At 43.0% G+C, this 20,181-nt stretch overlaps 1 protein-coding gene across 3 annotated transcripts in view; it reads right to left on the minus strand.

Annotated features, from left to right (window-relative positions):
- Nucleotides 1–476: 476 nt before the first annotated feature.
- Nucleotides 477–20,181, minus strand: part of osbp2b (oxysterol binding protein 2b) — a 34,979-nt gene continuing 15,274 nt past the window's right edge. The window contains exons 1-13 of one of the 3 annotated variants that reach the window (XM_061671574.1): nucleotides 19,505–19,638; nucleotides 12,185–12,435; nucleotides 8,910–9,108; nucleotides 8,163–8,286; nucleotides 7,927–7,993; nucleotides 6,858–7,010; nucleotides 6,525–6,770; nucleotides 6,298–6,418; nucleotides 5,820–5,923; nucleotides 5,111–5,206; nucleotides 3,980–4,164; nucleotides 3,627–3,847; nucleotides 477–2,764 (exon numbers count right to left, since the gene is read on the minus strand). In XM_061671574.1, the coding sequence (XP_061527558.1) occupies nucleotides 2,622–2,764; nucleotides 3,627–3,847; nucleotides 3,980–4,164; nucleotides 5,111–5,206; nucleotides 5,820–5,923; nucleotides 6,298–6,418; nucleotides 6,525–6,770; nucleotides 6,858–7,010; nucleotides 7,927–7,993; nucleotides 8,163–8,286; nucleotides 8,910–9,108; nucleotides 12,185–12,435; nucleotides 19,505–19,583 (1,989 nt within the window). In that variant the 5' untranslated portion in view covers nucleotides 19,584–19,638 and the 3' untranslated portion in view covers nucleotides 477–2,621. Of the gene's footprint in view, nucleotides 2,765–2,832; nucleotides 3,848–3,979; nucleotides 4,165–5,110; nucleotides 5,207–5,819; nucleotides 5,924–6,297; nucleotides 6,419–6,524; nucleotides 6,771–6,857; nucleotides 7,011–7,926; nucleotides 7,994–8,162; nucleotides 8,287–8,909; nucleotides 9,109–12,184; nucleotides 12,436–19,504; nucleotides 19,639–20,181 lie in introns of those variants that run through there. The other 2 variants (XM_061671573.1, XR_009768260.1) reach the window with 2 other exon arrangements.

A 20,181-nucleotide genomic window follows, 5' to 3' on the forward strand; every position in this document is an offset into this window, starting at 1 on the left:
TGAAGTCACACCAAGAGTCGGGTGAGAAATGCTGAGAGAAAAACATTAACCCTCAACAGAAAGGGAAGGCAGATGATCGAAAACATTGTTTAATCTACAGTACGCTCTCCACCTCTCCGTACACTTTGAATGTTTTCCCCCTTTCTGCACGAGGCTGGGGGGGAGAAGAGCAAAATCTCCACTTGTGTGTTATTGCTACATTTGTCTGATCCTGTACAGCAATGTCACCACCCTTTGTCATTTGTGGGGAAATATACTGATGAAATGGATGTTGTCATTCAAAATGCAGATCTACAATAGTTTGGAATTTCAGTGAAAGTTTTTTTCTGAGGTTTTGTGTGTTAAAAATTGCATGTCAGGCTGCATCAAATACTGTGCCACGGGTCGTAGGTTGACCACCCCCGCTTTAAACACAACATGGATATGATTCAAAGACCTTATTTAACTACATGGGTTTGCGTTAATTGTTTTGTTGTTGTTGTTTTTTTTTTGGGGGGGGGGGGGGGGGTTTCTGACTTTAGAGGCGCTTGTCTGACTAAATGTGTAATTCCCAAAATGATGCCTTTTCAATGTATTTATCTTTTTAATATTGATAGCGCTTTATAGACATGGGACGCTGCTATATGGCTGTGTAAACAGTGATCATAGTTAATTCATTGGAACAGACTATCACTGCTAAAAATGATACCTGCTCAATGGTCTTCTTTTCCCTGTTAAATGCATTTATCCTTTTTGTATTCAAAATCAGTAGAACAAGCAGATGTGTGTCAGATGTGCTCGTATCGTGGGTTTTCATACAAAAATAAAATTAAAGCCCCTTTTCTGTGATTTTGGAGCAATAAACATGAAATATGTAGCTAACTAGTGTGCCTCTGAGTAATTCTAGAAATTATAATATCCCAGCTCAAATGCTAATTTATGACCGTGTTTCAAATATGCTGTACAGATAGCTTAATTCTCATATGACTTTATTTTACAGTATAATCTTATCACAAAATATTCACACAAACAGACTAGACGGAACATACAGTACCTCTAGCCTTGAAATCTACATTCCTACCAATGATTACAAAAAAAATATTGGTTGTCACTAGATGTGTAGTGCACAGGCCAGTTCATTAAAGGCAAAAAGACTTGAGTGTACCTTGAAAAGCCCCGATCGCAGATCGTTGTACAAACACCACGGACGACACGTTGGAACTGTAAGCGAGCGTGGAGCAAAGGCCTCTGCGGCTTCAGCTGACCGCCAAACAGGAACCAGCCCTGTTTCTTTTCTACAACTTTGAACCCGCTGACAACAGAGGCGCCAGGCTCACACAGTGCCAATGGAAGAAACTAGAAACTATAACGAGACACCGAGGAGCAAGTGGAGCTACATTTTGTTAGTACCGAACAGCGGATGCCGTCACTTGGAAGCAGTCAGCGAGGATGCAGCATGTGATGCACCGAAGGAAAACGGACACAAAGATGAGTTCTAGCTTCACTTCATGCACAGTGAATTGTGCCAATTCACTTCTGAGATGCTTGATATCCATGAATTTCATCAGAATATTCCATGTAGAATTGCGACCGACTACTAGAGCGCTTTCACAAATTTGAAGCCTGAACTGCAATGAAACACACTTGCAAGTCATACCGATATGGGAATTTAGAGAAATATTGTACGAAAGCCTATGTTACATTCAAACTGGACTTTCCCAGCAAGATGAACACCAATGTGCCTTCGCAAGTTCAGTGTGCATATGCAGAGACGCACTCCGAACAATGGACAATCTGAGTGCTGAACGAGATACATTTCAACACAAGTGGCGGAAAAAAAATACGATTGTTCCAGGGACTTCAAAATAGAGCCGAATTTCTTTACTTTCATATTAAATACTTTCGAGGGCAGGCTCATATGAGTCTAATCTCTAAAAAGAGAGGATTTAATTAAGTACTAATTGCATGTTGCAGGAAATAAAATGCTTCAATGCAGAATTCCGATCAAGTCTCACTGTGTCTGCAACACGTAAGACATAAAATATTCTGTATACTGGATTAAGGTTGGCAATTTCTGTCACTTTCAATTTATCCCCCATCCTTCTGGTTAATCCATGTTTATTTTCACAGCATTTTAATACATTTTTCATGAAAGAATGTTATAATGGGAAATGTCGAGTTACTTTGTTACAACTAAAGCAAACTGGCTTTATCCTCATGGCATTGAAATGCTAATTGGAAGTACAGTAATAAATAAAACAGCGGTGATATACTTGCTGTAACTCACTTGAAGACTGACAGTGACTTTTGATAAATCTCTTGTTGCAACGTGTCGATCTACAGCCTCAATCTAATTCCGCACGGGCAACCATTTAAAACTATGCTGAAAAGTGCATCGTTAAAGCTCCTCATTAGGCGCTGTTATAGAGTTGACGTTACACCTCCGACCGCATCCCGTCATATTTCCGTCTGTAAAGCAGTGGGAGTGTACAATTGGAGGTACGAAGTGTTACAAGAGTACGTGTGTCACATTCACCATCTCCACATAGTGCTCATAAGCCTGCTACGTCACACTGCCGAAGGAGCCGAGGCCGAGCATCTCCGTGTCTCCTGAGGTCCTGATGCGGGGGAAGCGTCCTGCGTTAGAATATATTGGGACACATGGTCCAGTCCTGTCTCTCCTTGGCCTCCCAGTAGCCTCCTTTGTACACAAAGTTTGTCTCCCCGGTGACCGAGTCTCTCCTTCGCTGAAACCACAGTGGCCGGTAGCCTTCGTATTCTCGACCTGCCAAAAGGATCACAGCCGCTGTCATCGAACCGCACTTGCTAGGAAAGTGTCCCCCCCATACGCACACATCGTGTTTACGAGAAGCAATCAGTCGCTGTGTGCTGCATTTGGGAATGCTCCAAATGTGAACCGGCTTCATGCTGCACTGAAGAGTTTGAATGGAATTCATGTGTGCAAAACGACAACTTAGGAAGTAGATCAGTAGACAGCTAATGCTGTAGCTCCTACAAAACAAAACACAACACTGGAAACGTAACTTTAAACAAAGATGAAGCTAACTTGTTCACACACAGCTGACTACACTATACAGAGTAGATTTCGACATTTATATACAACATGTGTGCAGAGGATTTTTTTTTTTTTTCCTGATTCCTTTTTTTTTTCTTCCTAGAAGTAGAAATGAAGAGAGGCATCATGCGGGTCCAACAATGGCAGAAAATAAAGAAAACACACAGAAGATGTCCGTGTATGTGTGTGCGTCAACAGAGGGCGCAGAGTAACCCGCACTCACCAGAGTCATTACCACATTCTGACCACCATTTGGGGGAGGGGGGAAAAGAGACAGGTCATGGATACAGCAATACAATCCACCCAGCACACACCCAAATCAATGATGGTTGTAGGTCTAATACTTTTGTCCCTCTGGTGTAGCTAATAAAAGCAAAAAGATTATTATTATGTTTATTTTTTTAATCTGTGCAGATGTACATAATGACACAGCCGGTTACAACTGGCGACATAAAGTCATTGCACTGAACAAAGCATCCTTAGCATTGAACAAAACATTGTTTGGGGTCTATCAATCTCGCAAAAAACACCAGCATGAAGGTTAATAACACCTCCCATCATTTTTCCGTACCTTCATCCAGGGCATCCGAGGCCTCCGCTTCTCTCCGCCTCCTCACGGCTCTTTGTTTCTCTTCTAACCTTTGTTTCTCAGAGTTGGCTTCATCCCATCGACCATCTTCCATCAGCCTCTGGTCTGGCCTCAGACGGCTGTCGGTCAGACAGACTCCATCGTCCGGCTCGTTCAGGGTCAGCGCCAGCGCTGAGAAGTAGTACATGTTCTCAGCATTTTCTCTGGGTGAGATTAGAAAGAGCAGCATGTTTAATTCATCACTAAAGCTAAAGACTCAGCCTTTCACGACAGATGGGAACCGCAACAAAGTGCGCGTGCAGCTTAATGAGGCTCATGCGACGAGAGGCTCTTACGGGAGAGGATACTTCTTCCATAAAAGTTTGGGGGACAAGGTCTGGTAGATGGTCTTCTGCTTGCCCTCTGATCCGCTACCGCCTCGGCTGCTCTGAATGATTTTGGCACTCTCGATCTTCTCGTCCCACGTACCAGACAGGATGTAATGAGCCTGGCCACCGTTGTCAGCCACCACACCTGTCACCTGGAAAGTCAAAAACATCCACCTCACTGTTTAGGTGGATAACTATCAGAACGATAGTAACAAGTGTAAATCCCATTTTTCCCTTGAATTTAACATTCGAATTCCACTAACCCGACTTTTGTAAGGTGCGCACGGACAATCTACTAAGTTTCGATACAGGAGCTGTGGCAAGTCTGCCTTTAAAAAAACAACAATGATTAATTACTGTTATTTCTCCTTATATTTTCACCAGTGAATGTAGTGGTTGTTCTACGAAGGTATTTTTAAAAATACATATAAAGTTGTGTGTATTCTCCAACAGGGGGCAGTCTCACACAACTTCACCACTCTAAGGGAAGTGCGGCTGGCAGACAGGATCTTCGTCCCTTGGCCTGGGTGGCGTCCGATTGACGGTGTCCCCAAGGGATGGGACCCCAGGGCCGTGAGACCAAGTCCCCCTATCCCCAATGTGACAGCTCAGCAGAACAGACGACTATCTGAGCTCACAGTAACGCAGCCTTTATGATTAACTCTCTGGCTTTCCCTCTCATTTGCACTCCAGAGTAAGTGCACGATTGAGGCACCACGTAGCCACTCCCACCACACACCGGTAGGACTGCCAGGCTCACTACCTGTCCCGTCCTACTGTTTTCTTCACAGACTACTATGCAACGTTACTTATGTACTGCGTTAATCTGCTATTGTTCTGGTTGTCATTTCATTTTTGTTGCTCTGTGTTCTTTTTTCTCCGCCCCCCCCCCCCCCTCACTGTCCAACTGCATTACCAAATAAATATCACGATAAAAACAACAACAAAGGGAGTGTTTTAAACTCCCCTGTTGCACAGAAAAACTGTCACAGTATAGAAAAAAAAAGAAAATAAATGGAGCACCACTATTCTGCATGCAGAAGAGGAGAGGTTTAAAAAAAAAAAGTGTCAGCGAGGAAAGCAGAAAGGAGGATTTACCTTCCTAGCAACATCCCTGGAGAAATAACTGTAGGGAGAGAATTTCAGTTGGCAGGTCTCTTTGGTCCTGTGATTCACTATCTCAATGTCCCCTGACTGCAGACACACACACAAAAGAAGTGAGATGCAATTAAAATAATGTACAGTAAGACAGTACAATACACAGAAGATGCTTATGAATAAATGCGCATGATGTACATCCTAAAACTCCCTTTTTTCCCTTCACTAGATGAATAAGATTTTATACACAGAAATCACAAATGAAATCATGAGGTCCCATTTGTTTTGCTGGCTCCTATTTCTTTGTTTAACCGTATATGTACATGAAATGTGGATACATATTGCATAATACTGGAAGCTCACAAATGATTTATTGTGTTTTAGTTGCTTTCCTTAGCTACTGGTGCAAAATTTGGTGAAATCCACACAATGTCTGAAAGTTCGAGCATACTGGAGAACACTGGGAAAAATTTAGACACAGAACTCAAGTTCCAATTTAACTCCGCCACTAAGAGAAAAGGCTTTTATTTGTTTGCCTGGATTAAGATGAAAGCTACTGATAAATAAATTGCTTTCTTTGTTTCTTCTTCTTGGCACATCCCGTTTAAATAAGGGGAAAGGAGCTAAGGCTAGTCTAAAGGTAAAACGATTGCTTGGGACTGGGATGTGTGGATGAAAGGCTATTGATGAGAAGTGCTTGTAAACAGACCTGGTCAATCCACAGCTTGCCCACAATGATGTTATGCACTGTGGACGTGACTTTTCTCCACACATAGTGATTGCCGCTGGAGTGGAATTGCAGATGAATGGCACCTGGAGATGTAAGATGACAACACAATTTTATGCCAGCTATCTTTACGCCAGCTATCTTGTCAACTCCCCTTAACTCATTCACTGCCATTGACGGCTGTTGCATTCAACTACCCATGTTAAGACGGAGGACTGGCTTGATTCCATATTTTATGTTTCTGTCAAAAGTGCCATGAAGCAATCCTGATTTATTGTCACTATCCCATGGCTATCAAGTGTGTAGGACTGCAGCGGCCAACCCTTCTACAGGAAGAGAGAGAGAGTCTTTTGTAGCTTGCAGTTCATGCACAATTTAGCAATTAATGCTCTTGTCTTCGTAAGACTAAGCATTTGTTTGATTTAAGGATTTTCCAGCCAGCAAGACTAAAACGCCTTACCCAGAGGCATTATGGAGAGGTATTTTCCACGGAACTTGCTGGCAATTGTAATTTCCTGCCACAAGGTCCAGCCTCGTTGGGAAATCACATGATGTGCAGCTGCAGGGGGGTGATGGCTCACCTTACAAGATGGATATAAACATAAACGCCACATGTACAATTCAGAACATACGATATCCAGTTTGCGTCTGTAAACTAAATGCGTGTGTTGTGGTTGCTACTCTTACCTGCTCACACAGTGAGCGGTAGCCAAACTCCTCCAGGCGATCAAGCTCGTAGGTCTCCCCCAGGAGCGGGTTGAAGGGTTTGGCTGTCCGGTGGACGGTGGTGGCGTAAGAAGAGACGGAGAAGGCAGCAACCAGACACATCTGCTCCAGCGAGGAGTCACAGCGTGCTGCCTTATCCAGAAGCTCATGATACTCCAAGTCTTCAGTGAGGCGCTGCAGCATTGACAGAGGCTCATTGAAGTTCACCTGCAGATGCAGAGGGCAAGATGGCAAATGAAAGTTGTTGAAACAAGAGCACAATGTTTCGAAACAAAGCAAGTTTTGCTCACTTACAGGCATTGGAATTTTGGAGAGCTCCTTGCCAATGCAGTTCTTCATGATGCTCCACAAATTGAGGGAGTAGTTCGGCTTGTCGGGGACACGGGTCCGCCGTTGTCTGCGTGGCTGAAGCTCCTTCCCCGACACATCGTTGTAGCTTGGAGACATCTGAGGACGTAAATAAAAGAAGTGGACTCGACCCCGGTTTGACAGAGCAAAGCTTGACAGCAGAAAACAAATCAGAAAGTCAATGAGCAAGCGAAAAGAGGCAGAAAGGGAACAGAAGACAAGTCTGTGAGCAAGAAGCAGCAGCACTGGGGGTAGAAGAGCAGATGTTGCTGCTGCATATTAAGAAATTAAATCATGCAAGTGTTTATCTTGAAGGCGACAGGGGTGGCAATGAAACTGTACACAGCGCTGCAAGCATACCGTAGGCAAAACAAGAGATATGGGGAGGACATTTTTGAAATGCCAGAAACAAAAATGATTGCCACATATCATCTATTTGCAATGCAATTATGGAGCTTCTGAATGATCTGAGGGTTGACCTGGAGCCAGTCACAAGAAGGAGTCATGCCATAAGACCTATGACAAAACTCCTTTCAACTCTGCATTTCCTTGCATCTGGATCGTTTCAGCGAGTGGTGACAACTGGTGCTGGCCTCTCGAAAAGCCTTTTTGTGGGCGTTCTGTCCCAAGTTTGAAACACGGTTTTACGCAGGATGGGCGGAATTCCCATGCGCTCGGAGAGCAAGTTAAATCAAAGAAAACATGGCTTTTATGCGGTCGCTGGCTGCCCCCATATTATCAAAGTGACGGATTTCTTCTATACAACTCAGTAACATGCCCACAAACAGTGCACGCAATCTGTTGGAGTGAACACGCAATTTGGAATCTTAGTAAATCAGGCCCTATTCCCAATGTGTGAACTGTGAATGTTGGTTTACTTGGGCGAGCAGCAAGCAATGAGCCATAACGAATCAGATTCCAGCAACTCTGAGATATCACGACGACATCACGTCAGCAGTGATCAGAAATGTCAGTGCTACCAAGTTAGACTCTTCGGGGAAGTAAGAACGCTTACATGGTCGCCCTGGTTCCAGTCGTAGGAATTGGCGCCGCTTGCTCCACTCAAACTACTCTGAGATCGCCTGGAAAAGACACAAAAGGCCTGATGCCATTGACGGTACACACTGCAGTGGATTTGACAACATGAAATTGCAAGCAAAAGCTGTCTGAAATTCCGTTAAAACACATATTGAGATACAATCTTTTGGGAAGAAAAGCATTATAGCATGTTCAAAAGCGAGTGAGACAGACCTGCGTTGTGTGTTGTCACTTGCAGTCACTGTGATAAATGCAGGGGAATCCTCCATGGCGTCAAAGTACTCAGTATCCTCATCTTCATCACTCGCCTCTCCTTTGAGCGGCCTCTCACTCCCTTCTATCAAACGGACATGCGTACAGTATGTATAAAGAGCAAACCAAACACACACAACACGCATGTCACGTGGTAACCTGTATGCATTCTGCCAGGTTCAGAAATGAGCCATATACTGTATAATCAACGTACACCTGGCTATTAATTAAGAAATAATCATCTTAGTAAAATTGGCAGTGTTCCCACTGGTTAACAAGCCTGGATGTCGCATGCTCCTCTGGGACTTCTACATCTGATGCTTTGTTTATCAATGTATATTTCAAAATGTCAATCAATATAATTAACAAATCTTAGGGCTGCTGTAGCTTTGAACATCAAGTTGTGCCACAATTAGGATTTATTCCAGTGTCCAATGTAATGAACCAATCGTCATGTTCCTTTGTTGATAACAATTCACATCAAGCCTGCTTGAGGTAGTCACAAAATAATGACACATTGTCTTATGTCTTACAGCAGAGTGATAGGCACCATGTGATGGGACTGGCAGATGGATATTAACAGCTCTAAGGAGAACATATTCAAATACAAACCTTCTGCCAAGATGAGGTTTGTATACATCCGTGACACTAGAATCACATGAGGTTCGCCCAGCGAAGTGGAAAGAGAAGTAGGTCGGTCGGGCTCACCCTTCTTGCTGGTCGGGGCGCTGGGTGCGCTGGCAGAAAGTGTCGGTGCCGCTCTCCACGCTCGTTCCAGGCTGTTGTGCTGCTTGGCTAGCTGCTCGATGGTCTCCTCCAGGTGGGTACGCTGCTCACGCTCATATTGCAGTGCCCGCTGCCACCTCCTACTGTGAGTCTCGGCTAGGTCCAGGAAGTCTCGACAGGCCTGGGGAATCAAAGGCGCGCGAATGCCGTCGTTTGCTGTAACTTGCAGTCCAGTACAACATTCCTATTAGAGCTGTGACGTCAATCTGTTTTAAATGTTTATTATTTATTTTTATCATCTTTGTTGACCAAGGTACTGACACAAGATCTGGATTCTATCGTACGCATAACATGGTAACTTGGTCTCCCTCAGGGAGAACAAATTTCACTGCACATATAAAAAGGACCTTAAAGGAATGATGCCTTTTTTGTTTCTCTTCATGTTCCTCAGAGCATATTGTAAACAAAGGGAACAGAGGGAGTTATGTGCTACACTTTCACGCTGATTGCATGGCAGAGGACTTTTGAGTCAAGAGAGGACATCATTATTCCTGCTGTGCTCTGACTGCTGAGCCAAAGAGGTTACTTCGGTTCACACAGAAACGACGTGTCAGCATTTGTTGGCACTGCATCGTGTGCCTGATGTTCCTGCCACACAATAAGCACAAAAGTAAATGAACCGGAACACCTTGCAGCTGACAACACACACGAAGGAATTGTCATGTGACAGTCATTAAACGGGAAGGGCCCCTGGAAGAAGGCTCCCCTGTATTGCAACTCAACATTTCTGTAGTTGTTGGAGGAATTTTCATTTTTGTTTTGCATATCTCGGTATTTACATCTTTAAAAAAAAAAGAACAAACAAAATATAAAATAAAAATAAATAAAATGTCTGTTGTACATTATCTATGATGTGGATTCATAAAACCATAATTCAGGTTGTTGTTCTGACAGGAAAATGGTGTTTCACCCTACAAAGTATACACGGAAACAACAGAAATGACTATCAATCAAATCAAAGACAACAACATAATTGGCAAAAGAACATAGCAACAAATACATAAACTTCCATTTGAAGTTTAAAAATGAATGACTTAGGATTTTCCCTTTTTTCCCATTATAATAATATTTTGACGCTATGTCAGCTAAAACAAATTCATTTCCATGTTAAATGTTCCCCCTAAAAAGTTAATTGTGTTAAAAATGCAGATATCTAAAAAATATTTCAAATTCCGGACCTAAACACTATTCCCTCTTACCTTCAGTAGTCAAACATGAAGTGTCACAACTACTGGTGCCATCATTCATTATAAATGCTAGAGATGCATATGAGGTTGCGGTTCACTTCCTCAGACATGACTATGAAACTAACACCCATTTAAAAAACGTACGCAAGTTCCACATTTTTACTGCTGAGTCGCCAGTCCAGGAGCAGACTGCATGTGACGTCCGGTGGTGATGGAGGACGAGGTTAATAAAGGCTAAAACCAGTGGCTGCATACCGGAACTGGTGCTGTTGGTATGAAAATATGACACTCTTTTGACATTTAAAGACTCACTGAACTGGCAAGCACTCCTGTCAGTCATGAAGTGCACCTGCGTACGGTGCATACACACCCGTGCATGTGTGGCATATGTGGGAAGTTACATCACACCTAAATGGACACGCGTGACATCCATGGTCAAGACCACAGAGATCACTGCATGTCGGACAGGCGTTGGCTTGGCTGCGTTGCTCTGGAAGCAGCGCTTGGAGGAAGACCAACGCCGCGGCTAAAAGGAGTCCCCGAATTCCGTAATCTAAGCTGTTTCCACTTCAAGAGAGCCATTTAGAGGGACGAAAGAAAAATGACCACAGGAAGTTTGTTCTAGTACTGCCCTCTTGTCAGAAGCACATTCTTGGTACACCTAATGACATTATATTGGCTTTGACAATCCAAGACGGCTTGTCCTGTGATTGAAATCTGAAATGTCACTTACTGGTTAGCATTAAAAAAAAAAAAAAAAAAGGATAATAGATCGCAAACAAAAAAGACAACAGCTTTGGGTATAATTCCCTTCTGGAAATGACTCCAGACACTGTTGACTGGTTTAAATCAAATCTCAACCTCAGAGTACTACTAATAGTTGGAACTAAATTTTGATCAGTGAAAATAAGAAACCGAAATGACCACAGATTAAAAAACTAAGCGTTAAAAAAGTATGACACTCAACACACCTTTTGTAGTTGTCCGCTTAGAGTGAAGTCTGTTACCGCAACCCAGAAAGAAAGCTGTGACACTCCGCAGTCGGGGTGGGGGGGTGGGGGGGCTCATTTTGAAAGAGCGAAGCTGGCTATTCCCCACCCTCTCACACACCCACAATCATATTTAGTGTCATTACTTCAACACCTCAACACTCGACGCTCATCCAGGAACTCTAGATGGCCAACAGTAGAATGGATAACAAAAGGGGTGCAACTCTTTTTGTGCTGCTACTACTCAGATCCAACAATATTAATCACTTATTACATTATCTATTGTCTTCTGATGAAGGTAACATGAGTCACAAGATGTGCATACTGTTGATTATAAAGGCACTTGTGCAATATTTTCATTAGGGGCTAAATGATTTAAAGATATTTTAAAACAAATTAAGCTTTTAACTGGAAAAACACATTAGTGTTACATTACACAGTCTCTCTAATTAGTTTAGTTTAGTTTCATAATACAGTGACCTTGTATTGAGTTGGCCAATGTTATGTAATCAGTGGGATTTAAAGCATATAATTGTGGGTGCACCGGGCAGAAGAGTGAAGCGACACAGTGTTTTGAATGTGACGAGATCTCATTAGACAAGCACATGGCTCGGAGTGACGGGTTTATCAACCGCTGTGAGAAACCGGTGCCAAACTGGATATAGGCATCGCATTGGAAATGGGCACTTGGACCTGCAAGAAAATCCAGCCTTTAAAATGTTTATAATACTTTGCTACATTAACTGTTGGTAGCAAAACAACTAGACAGGGAGGTTTGTCCTTCACGTTTACAAATAAATAATCATTTGATTTTGTTTGCCCTGACAATTTTCTGCTTTACGGTTGATTCAATGTATATTTTCTTAGTTATTACAGACAGGTTATGAGTTTGTAGAAGCAGAAAGAGCGCACACTCAACAGTAAGCGCTGTGTTTTTGTTTCCACCGCTACCAATAATGCATTTTGATCACATGGCTTGGCAAACTCGCCCACTCGTGTGTGTTAGCGTCAGGCTACTCACATTGATCATAGCATTGGAAGTGATACGAAAGAGGGTGGCCCGCTCGTTGACTGCCTTTATCTTCTCCCCTCCCTCCACAGGAACTTTTAGGCTCTCGAGTTCACTGAGAGAACGTTGCAAGGCGGCCCCGTGCTTGGCGATCAAGTCATTACATGTGCTGAGGTCATCAAGCTTGCTGACGAGTATCTTTAAAGTTCCCTGAATCTCACTGCGGTCCGATCGGGAGGCCGGCTCCTCGTCTCCGGAGTCATCTGGAAGACACAATATTTCAAAGGTTTTCCTTTTGATTTTCTCTTTGCGCAAAACATGCGCTCCATTTTATGACACACACTTCCCATTACAGTTATGCCGGCTCTCCAAGTTAACATTTTAAAATAGCATCATCATTGCTCATTTACCAGCACTGCCACTCTTAAATATGTATATATTGCTATACACTAAAACACAGCAGCCAAGCCATAGTAGACCCAGTGTTTATTGTTTATTTCTCTCACTAGGACCATCATTTGTTCCCTATCACACTATCAGATAGGAGCATAATTGATCCGATGGCTTGCTCTGACAGACACTAATGTTTAGCACCTTTAGCAGTTGTACGTGTAAATCATGCCCGAGGCATTTGGGGACACATTGCTTCTCCATACCCACAAGCCTTTGCTGTACCAGCTGTCTGTTTTCACTGATAATGTCTTGAAAAAGACGCTACTTGAGGTTAAACAGGGCATACATACAACAGGACTGTTGCAGTGTCAGCTTTGCATCAGTCACCCACATCTGCGTCCTCGCGCACACAAAATACGACGGAAACAAAAGTTGCAATATGAAGGGAAAAGACTCAGTATATTAATAACCAAAGGTAACAAAATTATTAAAGCTCACAACTCATAGGTTAATGCAAGATGAATATGCTGCACATAACATTTCAATCCTATCTTCTTATCTTAAAGTTTAAATTCATATATATATAAAAAAAAAAAGAACTGACTATTTAGACAGCACAAGAGTAAATGTAACAGAGTGAAGCTGTGTCTCGCGGTGCCACACCCTTACTCCCTGCTCAATAATGCTAAACATAGAAACAGCATCGAGCAAAGTTGACAACAGTATTTATATTGAAAGAAAGGTTTAAATATGATGTTATCCTATAAAAAAAAAACACTCCATAAAACACCCAAATTTAGTACACTGATAATTATGATGATAAATTTGTAGTGTGCTCGCTTACGTCAGTGTGTATTTATAATTCCACTTCCTATTCAACTAATTTCTATTCAATACATTGCATTGCCCTGTTGAGAAAATGTGTTGTATTTCCCTTTGGCTTGACTTTTTGGGTTTTGAGCTCATAAATCCAAAACTACAAGCAGCTGTGCTTGTGTGTTTTCTTAAATGAAGCGGACGAAACAAAACCAGATGGCTGAAATGTAAAAGGGTCATATTTTAGAAAATTGCTTTTTAATTGCTTGTATACAAATAGTTGGGTCTCTGGAGTGCCTGCCTACTCATCAGGTGTGAAATCAAACAACCGAGTAAATTAATTTCAGACCATGTGTTTGTGAGGGAGCCGTTCTAAGAATTGTCAAAAGATTTGCCACGGCAGTCACGACGCAGATGAGAAACCGACACTACTGTTACATTTTCAACAGGGTAACTTGAAATTGTAACCAATTACATTTCCAAAGAACAAAACACTCAACTATAAGGTTTAAAAAATCATTACATGTGCAGCAATGTTTGCATGTCGGTGAAATAGTGTATATTGGCAGGTTCAAATAGCAATGTCATACTCAAGGTGACAATGTCCACAAAGTATTGCTGTTCTTAGCATCTGATTCATATTGCCGATCAAACGCAGTAGGTAAAGTGAGAGATTGAAGAAAGAAAGTAGAATGAGGGCATGTTAGAAAGGATTGAAGGGACAAAAAAAAAACAAAAAAAAAGTCTCAGCGCGTCTGCATTCCCGAGCTTCCATTTTCAGGAAGAGGTAACAAAAGTTCAGCCAGGGAGAAGCAGAATTCTCACAGACTGCTGAGCTACAGCCACTGAACAAGCTCTGAAGGACTCCATACAGATATATACTGCAATGGGGCTACAGCATTATAAAAACGATTTTCTAACGTCAACAATATAGCCTAAATTCATCATACAAAAGTAAAGAGTTGAGGAAAGCTAAAATTGTTGATGCGTGATGGCAACAAAACAAATTCAAAGAGATAATTGGGGAGGATGGCTCGGTTTTGAACCTCCTCTCATGAGACCAGAACGAGACTAACCGCTAATTAAATTTGCTTAGAATTAAAGCTGACACATTTTATGTCTTAAAGGTTCCATATTTGGGCTATTTAGACCTCCATCGAGTGAATCTCTAACAATTTCATTTAAAAAAACACCTTGGTTTTGTCACACGAGTTTCCAGAAACGGCCCCTCTGACAGCTACTTCTGATTGACTCAGTTTTGTATCCGCTTTGTCCATATTTGGCAAAGACCGCCCCCTCCCCTTCCCTTCCCTTGCCTCAGTGTAGAAGACCCATCTATGAGCGCAAACGCGTTTGTTATGTTGACAGCGCTGGCTCGGGAGCGGAAAAGGAAGGCGGAGATCTTCGCTAGTGACGTAGATAAGCTCGAGAAATTCAAATGACCTGATTTCAGGCCTCTCGGCAGCAAAACCCGGGCATGTGTGGACGATTTTCATTCATATTTCAAGTTTGCTGAGGCATCATAGAGACAATATGACAACCCAAATACTAGAAAAAGTTAGTTTGGCCAAATATATCCCCTTTAAAGGCAAAGAGACTAACCTTTTAGGGATACCAAATCAACAAATTCAGCAAGTCACTCCAATAGGTACACCTACACATTCTCATGAGATAAAATATAGGAAAACAATGCCTTTCGGTTTGAGGTAATAGCATTATTGTGAAAAACTGCTAGAAAGGTATTGACATATCAATGTTTAGCATTGAGTATTATTATCTTTGGAAGACAGATTTTTAGACACAGCTCTTGGACTAATTAGTAATTTTCAATAACATTGTCACTTAGTCTGTCTTTGGCATGACTCCCATGTCCCGACTCACATCTATAGTACCTCTTTTCATTTTGTGTGAAGCAACATAAACCGTGCTAACAAGCAACACCTGTCAATAACAGCCCAGTGACATAGTCAATATAAGATAGGCAGTACTTGGGAGGTTCGAAGCGGCAAATACTTTTGCTGCTGCAAAGCGCTTCCTCTTCAAACTCAATCTGCCAGCAAGTTTAGCAGCTCTCAGCAATGCCACTTAAAATAAACTGCCACGTCCACAAGCATGTTTGTTACCACAGGGACTGTTTATAGCAGCAACGCCTGCTGAACCAATTCCCCTTCCAAAAACACAAGCGCAAGTTGCAAGTTGGGATGAAAGCTTCATCGAAACGTACACACGGGGTCCGTGTTAAGTCTTTGATGTTCAAAGTGAAATCCTCCATGTACAATCGTATTGCCCAACTGAAGGGGGAGTTTGCCGTTTTAAAACTAACAGGATTTGAATGTAGCCTCATTTCCCTAATGACGCTCCGCCCGCCCATCCGAGTCGCTGACCAAAGCAATTGTACGGTTAAAAATCAAAAACAGGGGGATAAGCACACCTGTTGCATTGCTAAGTCCGTATCGCTTCTGAATTCTCTCAGCTATTTATTTTTCCTGCATGTATTACTAACCCAAAACCCTTGGTAATGTATTTTTAGTGCTGTTTTGATGGGGTGTGAAGGAGGGAATATATGAGCGTATACAAAGAGAGGAGAGCACACACTAGATGAGAGGATGGGACTCCAGGGGGGGAGAAGTGTAATACTGGCCAGTAATTGCGAACTGGCTCCATACATCATAAGGAGACAGACAGAGCAGACGAGAGGTTAAAGCCACTAACGCAGCACTCGGCTCTCCACAAGCAAATGAGAGCGTGTGTAAAACAACTCATCAATGCCCATCAACGCTGCGTGCAACGTGGCAAGATGGAGATTCATCACACTAAGTAGCCTGGTGTCAGTGCTACAAGATAATGAGCCACGATGAAGGCCACCAAAACCAGGGCAGAGATCACTGCCGTTAGTATTGGTAGCCTCTAAGCACTCTTTAAGTATTCACATTAATATCTGCACATTTTAAAATGGTGGACTCAAAATACTACAAAAGGAAGTGAAGAATCGCACATGCTGATCCACAAGCGTGCCAATCAAAATACCTCTCATGATACTTCAATTCATAGAATTACCGTATTTTCACGACCATAAGACGCACCGTATTAAAAGGCGCAGTCTCAGTTATGGGGTCTATTTCTGTATCTAACACATAAATAAGGCACACTGTATTATTGGGCGCAGGCATGGTAAAACATATGCTAGCTTAAAACATATGGTAGCATGCATCCCCGCTAAAACAATGTTTTTAAAAAGGCAGCGGGAGCAAAACTGAGTTCGGTTGTACTTTATTGAAGTATTTAATGTACTCACGTTAGTTTTAGATCAATCCTCATCCACAAATCCATCAAAGTCCTCATCTTCTGTATCCGAAATGAACAGCTGGGCAAGTTCTCCATCAAACACGCCAGGTTCCCTCTCGTCATTGTCTGAGTCAGTCTCGTTGCCATGCGGCCCCTCAGAAATGATGCCGGCTTTTACGAAAGCTTGAACAACAGTGTAAGCAGACACGTTAGCCCAAGCATCCGCAATCCATTCACAAATTGTGGCGTAACAAGCTCGGTCGGCGCTGTCTCCTAGTCTTAGTAAAGCTGTGTTCGCCATCTGTCATCCATCGCTCCCACGCAACTTCACTTTGAACGCCCGGTTTACACCAATGTCCAGCGGTTGGAGTTCCTTCGTCAAGCATGCCAGAATGATGGCAACCTCCGGGTTATTGCACTCAGTCGAATGGTGACTGTAGAGACGCTTCTCCCGGCTGTTCTTTGCTCATTAATCCATTGCTCGAGTTGGTCTTCCAACTCGGGCCACCTCGCCTTGTTTCCGCGGAAACTCAGCTTCGTCTTCGTGACTTGGCGAAGCTCGTTTTCCTGCTCCCTCCACTTGCGAACCATGGATTCATTGATCTTGAATTCTCTCGCGGCTGCTCGATTCCCATGTTCCTCCGCGTAACTGATAGCTTGCAGTTTAAACTGTGCTTCGTAAGTGTGTATCTTCGTAGGTGCCATTTACGGGGGTCCTTAGCCAAACCGATGTTGTTTTGCACAATGCACATACCGGCGCTATATACTTACTGGGGGCGTGCCTTTAGCGTCCTCCTTCACGCGCACCCTTCCCCCCTTCACGTCCGCATGCTGTCCTCAGTCACGTCCGCCCTTCCTCTATATAAGCAGCGTCTCGGCAGGAAATACTCCCAGTCAGTCAAGCGCAGCGCTCATTGAAGTCACACAACAACATTCACAGATTTTTGAACTCGGTGCACACATGAGGTGCGCCGCATTATAAGCCCCCCCGTCCATTTTGGAGAAAATTTAAGACTTTTAAGTGCGCCTTATGGTCGTGAAAACACGGTGAACGAACTGAGAGTAAATGTTTTCAGGCCTTGATATTGCCAAATGGATTGCAGATGTCTTACGCTAATAACACAAACACCAACCGACAATGATCACATGTGTTCTGTAGTTTTCAATTAAGTCATATTGTAGCTTTTGTATAATGCTGCCCAAAACCATGACACTAACATACAACAGCCGCTAAATATTTAAATTGTGATTTTGAGAGTAAATGTGCTAGGAAGACTTTTCTTTATACAGTTGGGACCAGCAAGTTTGCTCCTGTACACAGTTACACTAGCCTGGCGCCTCTACTTAACCAAGTAATTTAAAGAATAAGAAAGGTGGACTAACTGAAACTCCTTTTTAAATTGATTTACTTGCTTCGGTAATGACCTTTATAAATATTGCATGTTTCATTTTTCAACCTGTATTAACAATACATAATCAACAAATCATGAAGGAATTACCTAATCTTTAGCAATATCCATTATTAATGAGTAGTGAATTTTTGAACATACGTTAATTGAACCAGCTTATCAAAGAAGTGATATAACATGAGTCTTCAATTAAAAGTTAAACAGATCCAGTTCGGGAAAATACGTTCAAAGTGGAAGTCCACAACGTCACAATGTTTAGCACACATTATAATTCGGTCCCAAATATTTTGTCACCACTAACTACATGACTGACTGCTGTTTTAGCGAGGGGAAAAAAGGTATGGTCTTTAGTTACTGAGTTAGACATGTTGTTCATAATGACTTTTCTTTGCATATTGCACAATTGGCTCTTGGCAGGACAGAAACAACTGTTGTGTTTTGTGGTTGTGTATAGCTTTAAAATCAAGGCTACTACTTGGCACCTACAGCTTCATTCACGCGCTTTTGATTGGACAAACTGCGGCTTGTGTTGTCGGACACACAAACACAACTACAGTGCTCCACAATGTTTACCACTTTTGTTAACAATTCAACATTGCTGGAGGACTGTGTACAACACTGTGTACTAGTTTAGATTCTTTATGTTGCTAGTGCAGCAGACAACAAAAAGAATGTTACAATGAGTAATGTTCAGGGTGGAAACGTGATGGATATGACTCATTGTTTGGGAGTTGCCTTCAATATCGAGGCGTGAGTGCTGAAGCTGACAGTGAAAAGCCTTAAAATAATACCATCTATGGTGCCAATGTCAAGCTCATTTCAGTGAACAAACAGCAGCGAGAGAGGGCAGAAAGCCCAGGGCATAAGAGCACAGCTGCTCAACATAAAATTGTCCAACACTGACAGAGGCACGAAAGGAAAGGAGGAAAGAAAAAGTATTGTAATCGTTCTTGGTAGAAGAGTATTGATTTGGTAAATGTGAAGTCTACTTTCTCATCATAGAAATGGAAGAACTGAAGCAGAGCATTTTCTACAAATAATTAGCGGTCACAATCAAACACAACACAACCGCTAGGCCGGCAAGCAACCTCCAGCTCCACACATGCAAATGGGAAGTGGAGCAGGCGCAAAGACGAGAGAGGAAGTGGGATTTAAAATGGCATGGAGGGAAGACGGACAGAGATGCAGTGAGAAGGGCAAATGGCAGAACAGGCTGCTTCTTTTCCTATCACAGCATATACCTGCATTTGCTGCATTGTAGGAGGAGGCAGCCCAATTCCAAGCATCCTCGACATCAGATGCCAGAAGGAGATGGATGGATGACGACTTCAACTAGGCTGAGATTCACATAGCATGATGCGAAGGTTTTTCGTATGACGGATGGATAGGAGTGTGACGGCTCCGTGTTTTTAGCCAGAGCAGTACTGACCCTGGTTGAGTTTACTCAAGCAGCCCGAGGCACAGAGGGAGCGGACGGTTCTCTGCTCCCAGCATCTCCGGCCCTTCATCCCACTCTGCGCGGCCCTGATTCCACTCCACGCGCCTCGAGACGCATCGCAGGGTGGACGGGGGGGGGGGCTAAGGCAGCTACTTATTCCAGTCAGCATTGCAGTGTACACGCACACACACGCATAGTCACACACATACGTACAGTGTGAACGCAGACGCTCCTTCCAGTCATTCCCATCCCCTCTCCTGCTGTGCTTCCGGAAATACATACGCCACACACATCCACAAAGCCTTGCACATTTTCAATTCCCCTCCACACACTTCTCTCAATGCAGTGCAGACTGAAGAGGGAGGGAGGGAGAGGGGGGGGGGGGTAGAAGCGGAGAGAAGACAGGACCGGCCAACACAGATCTGCTCAACTAAGAACAGAGTGCAAAGCTCCGTCACAACCGCCCCCGCCTCGCCACCATCCCTGTCGGTCTGCTGCTGACAGCAAAAGTCGCCTATTTCTGGAAAGCTAAATGTCCTGGTATTAAGTTAGGCTACGATGCATCAAAAAGAAACCTATGCATCAGATTAAGCGATGAAATATTGAGTCAGACAGTCAGAGTGGTGTGCCGACACCGAGGGAAAGATAACAAACACACCATCCTTTCC

The sequence above is a fragment of the Phycodurus eques genome, chromosome 3 (genome assembly GCF_024500275.1).
Source record: "Phycodurus eques isolate BA_2022a chromosome 3, UOR_Pequ_1.1, whole genome shotgun sequence".
NCBI classification, from domain to species: Eukaryota; Metazoa; Chordata; class Actinopteri; order Syngnathiformes; family Syngnathidae; genus Phycodurus; species Phycodurus eques.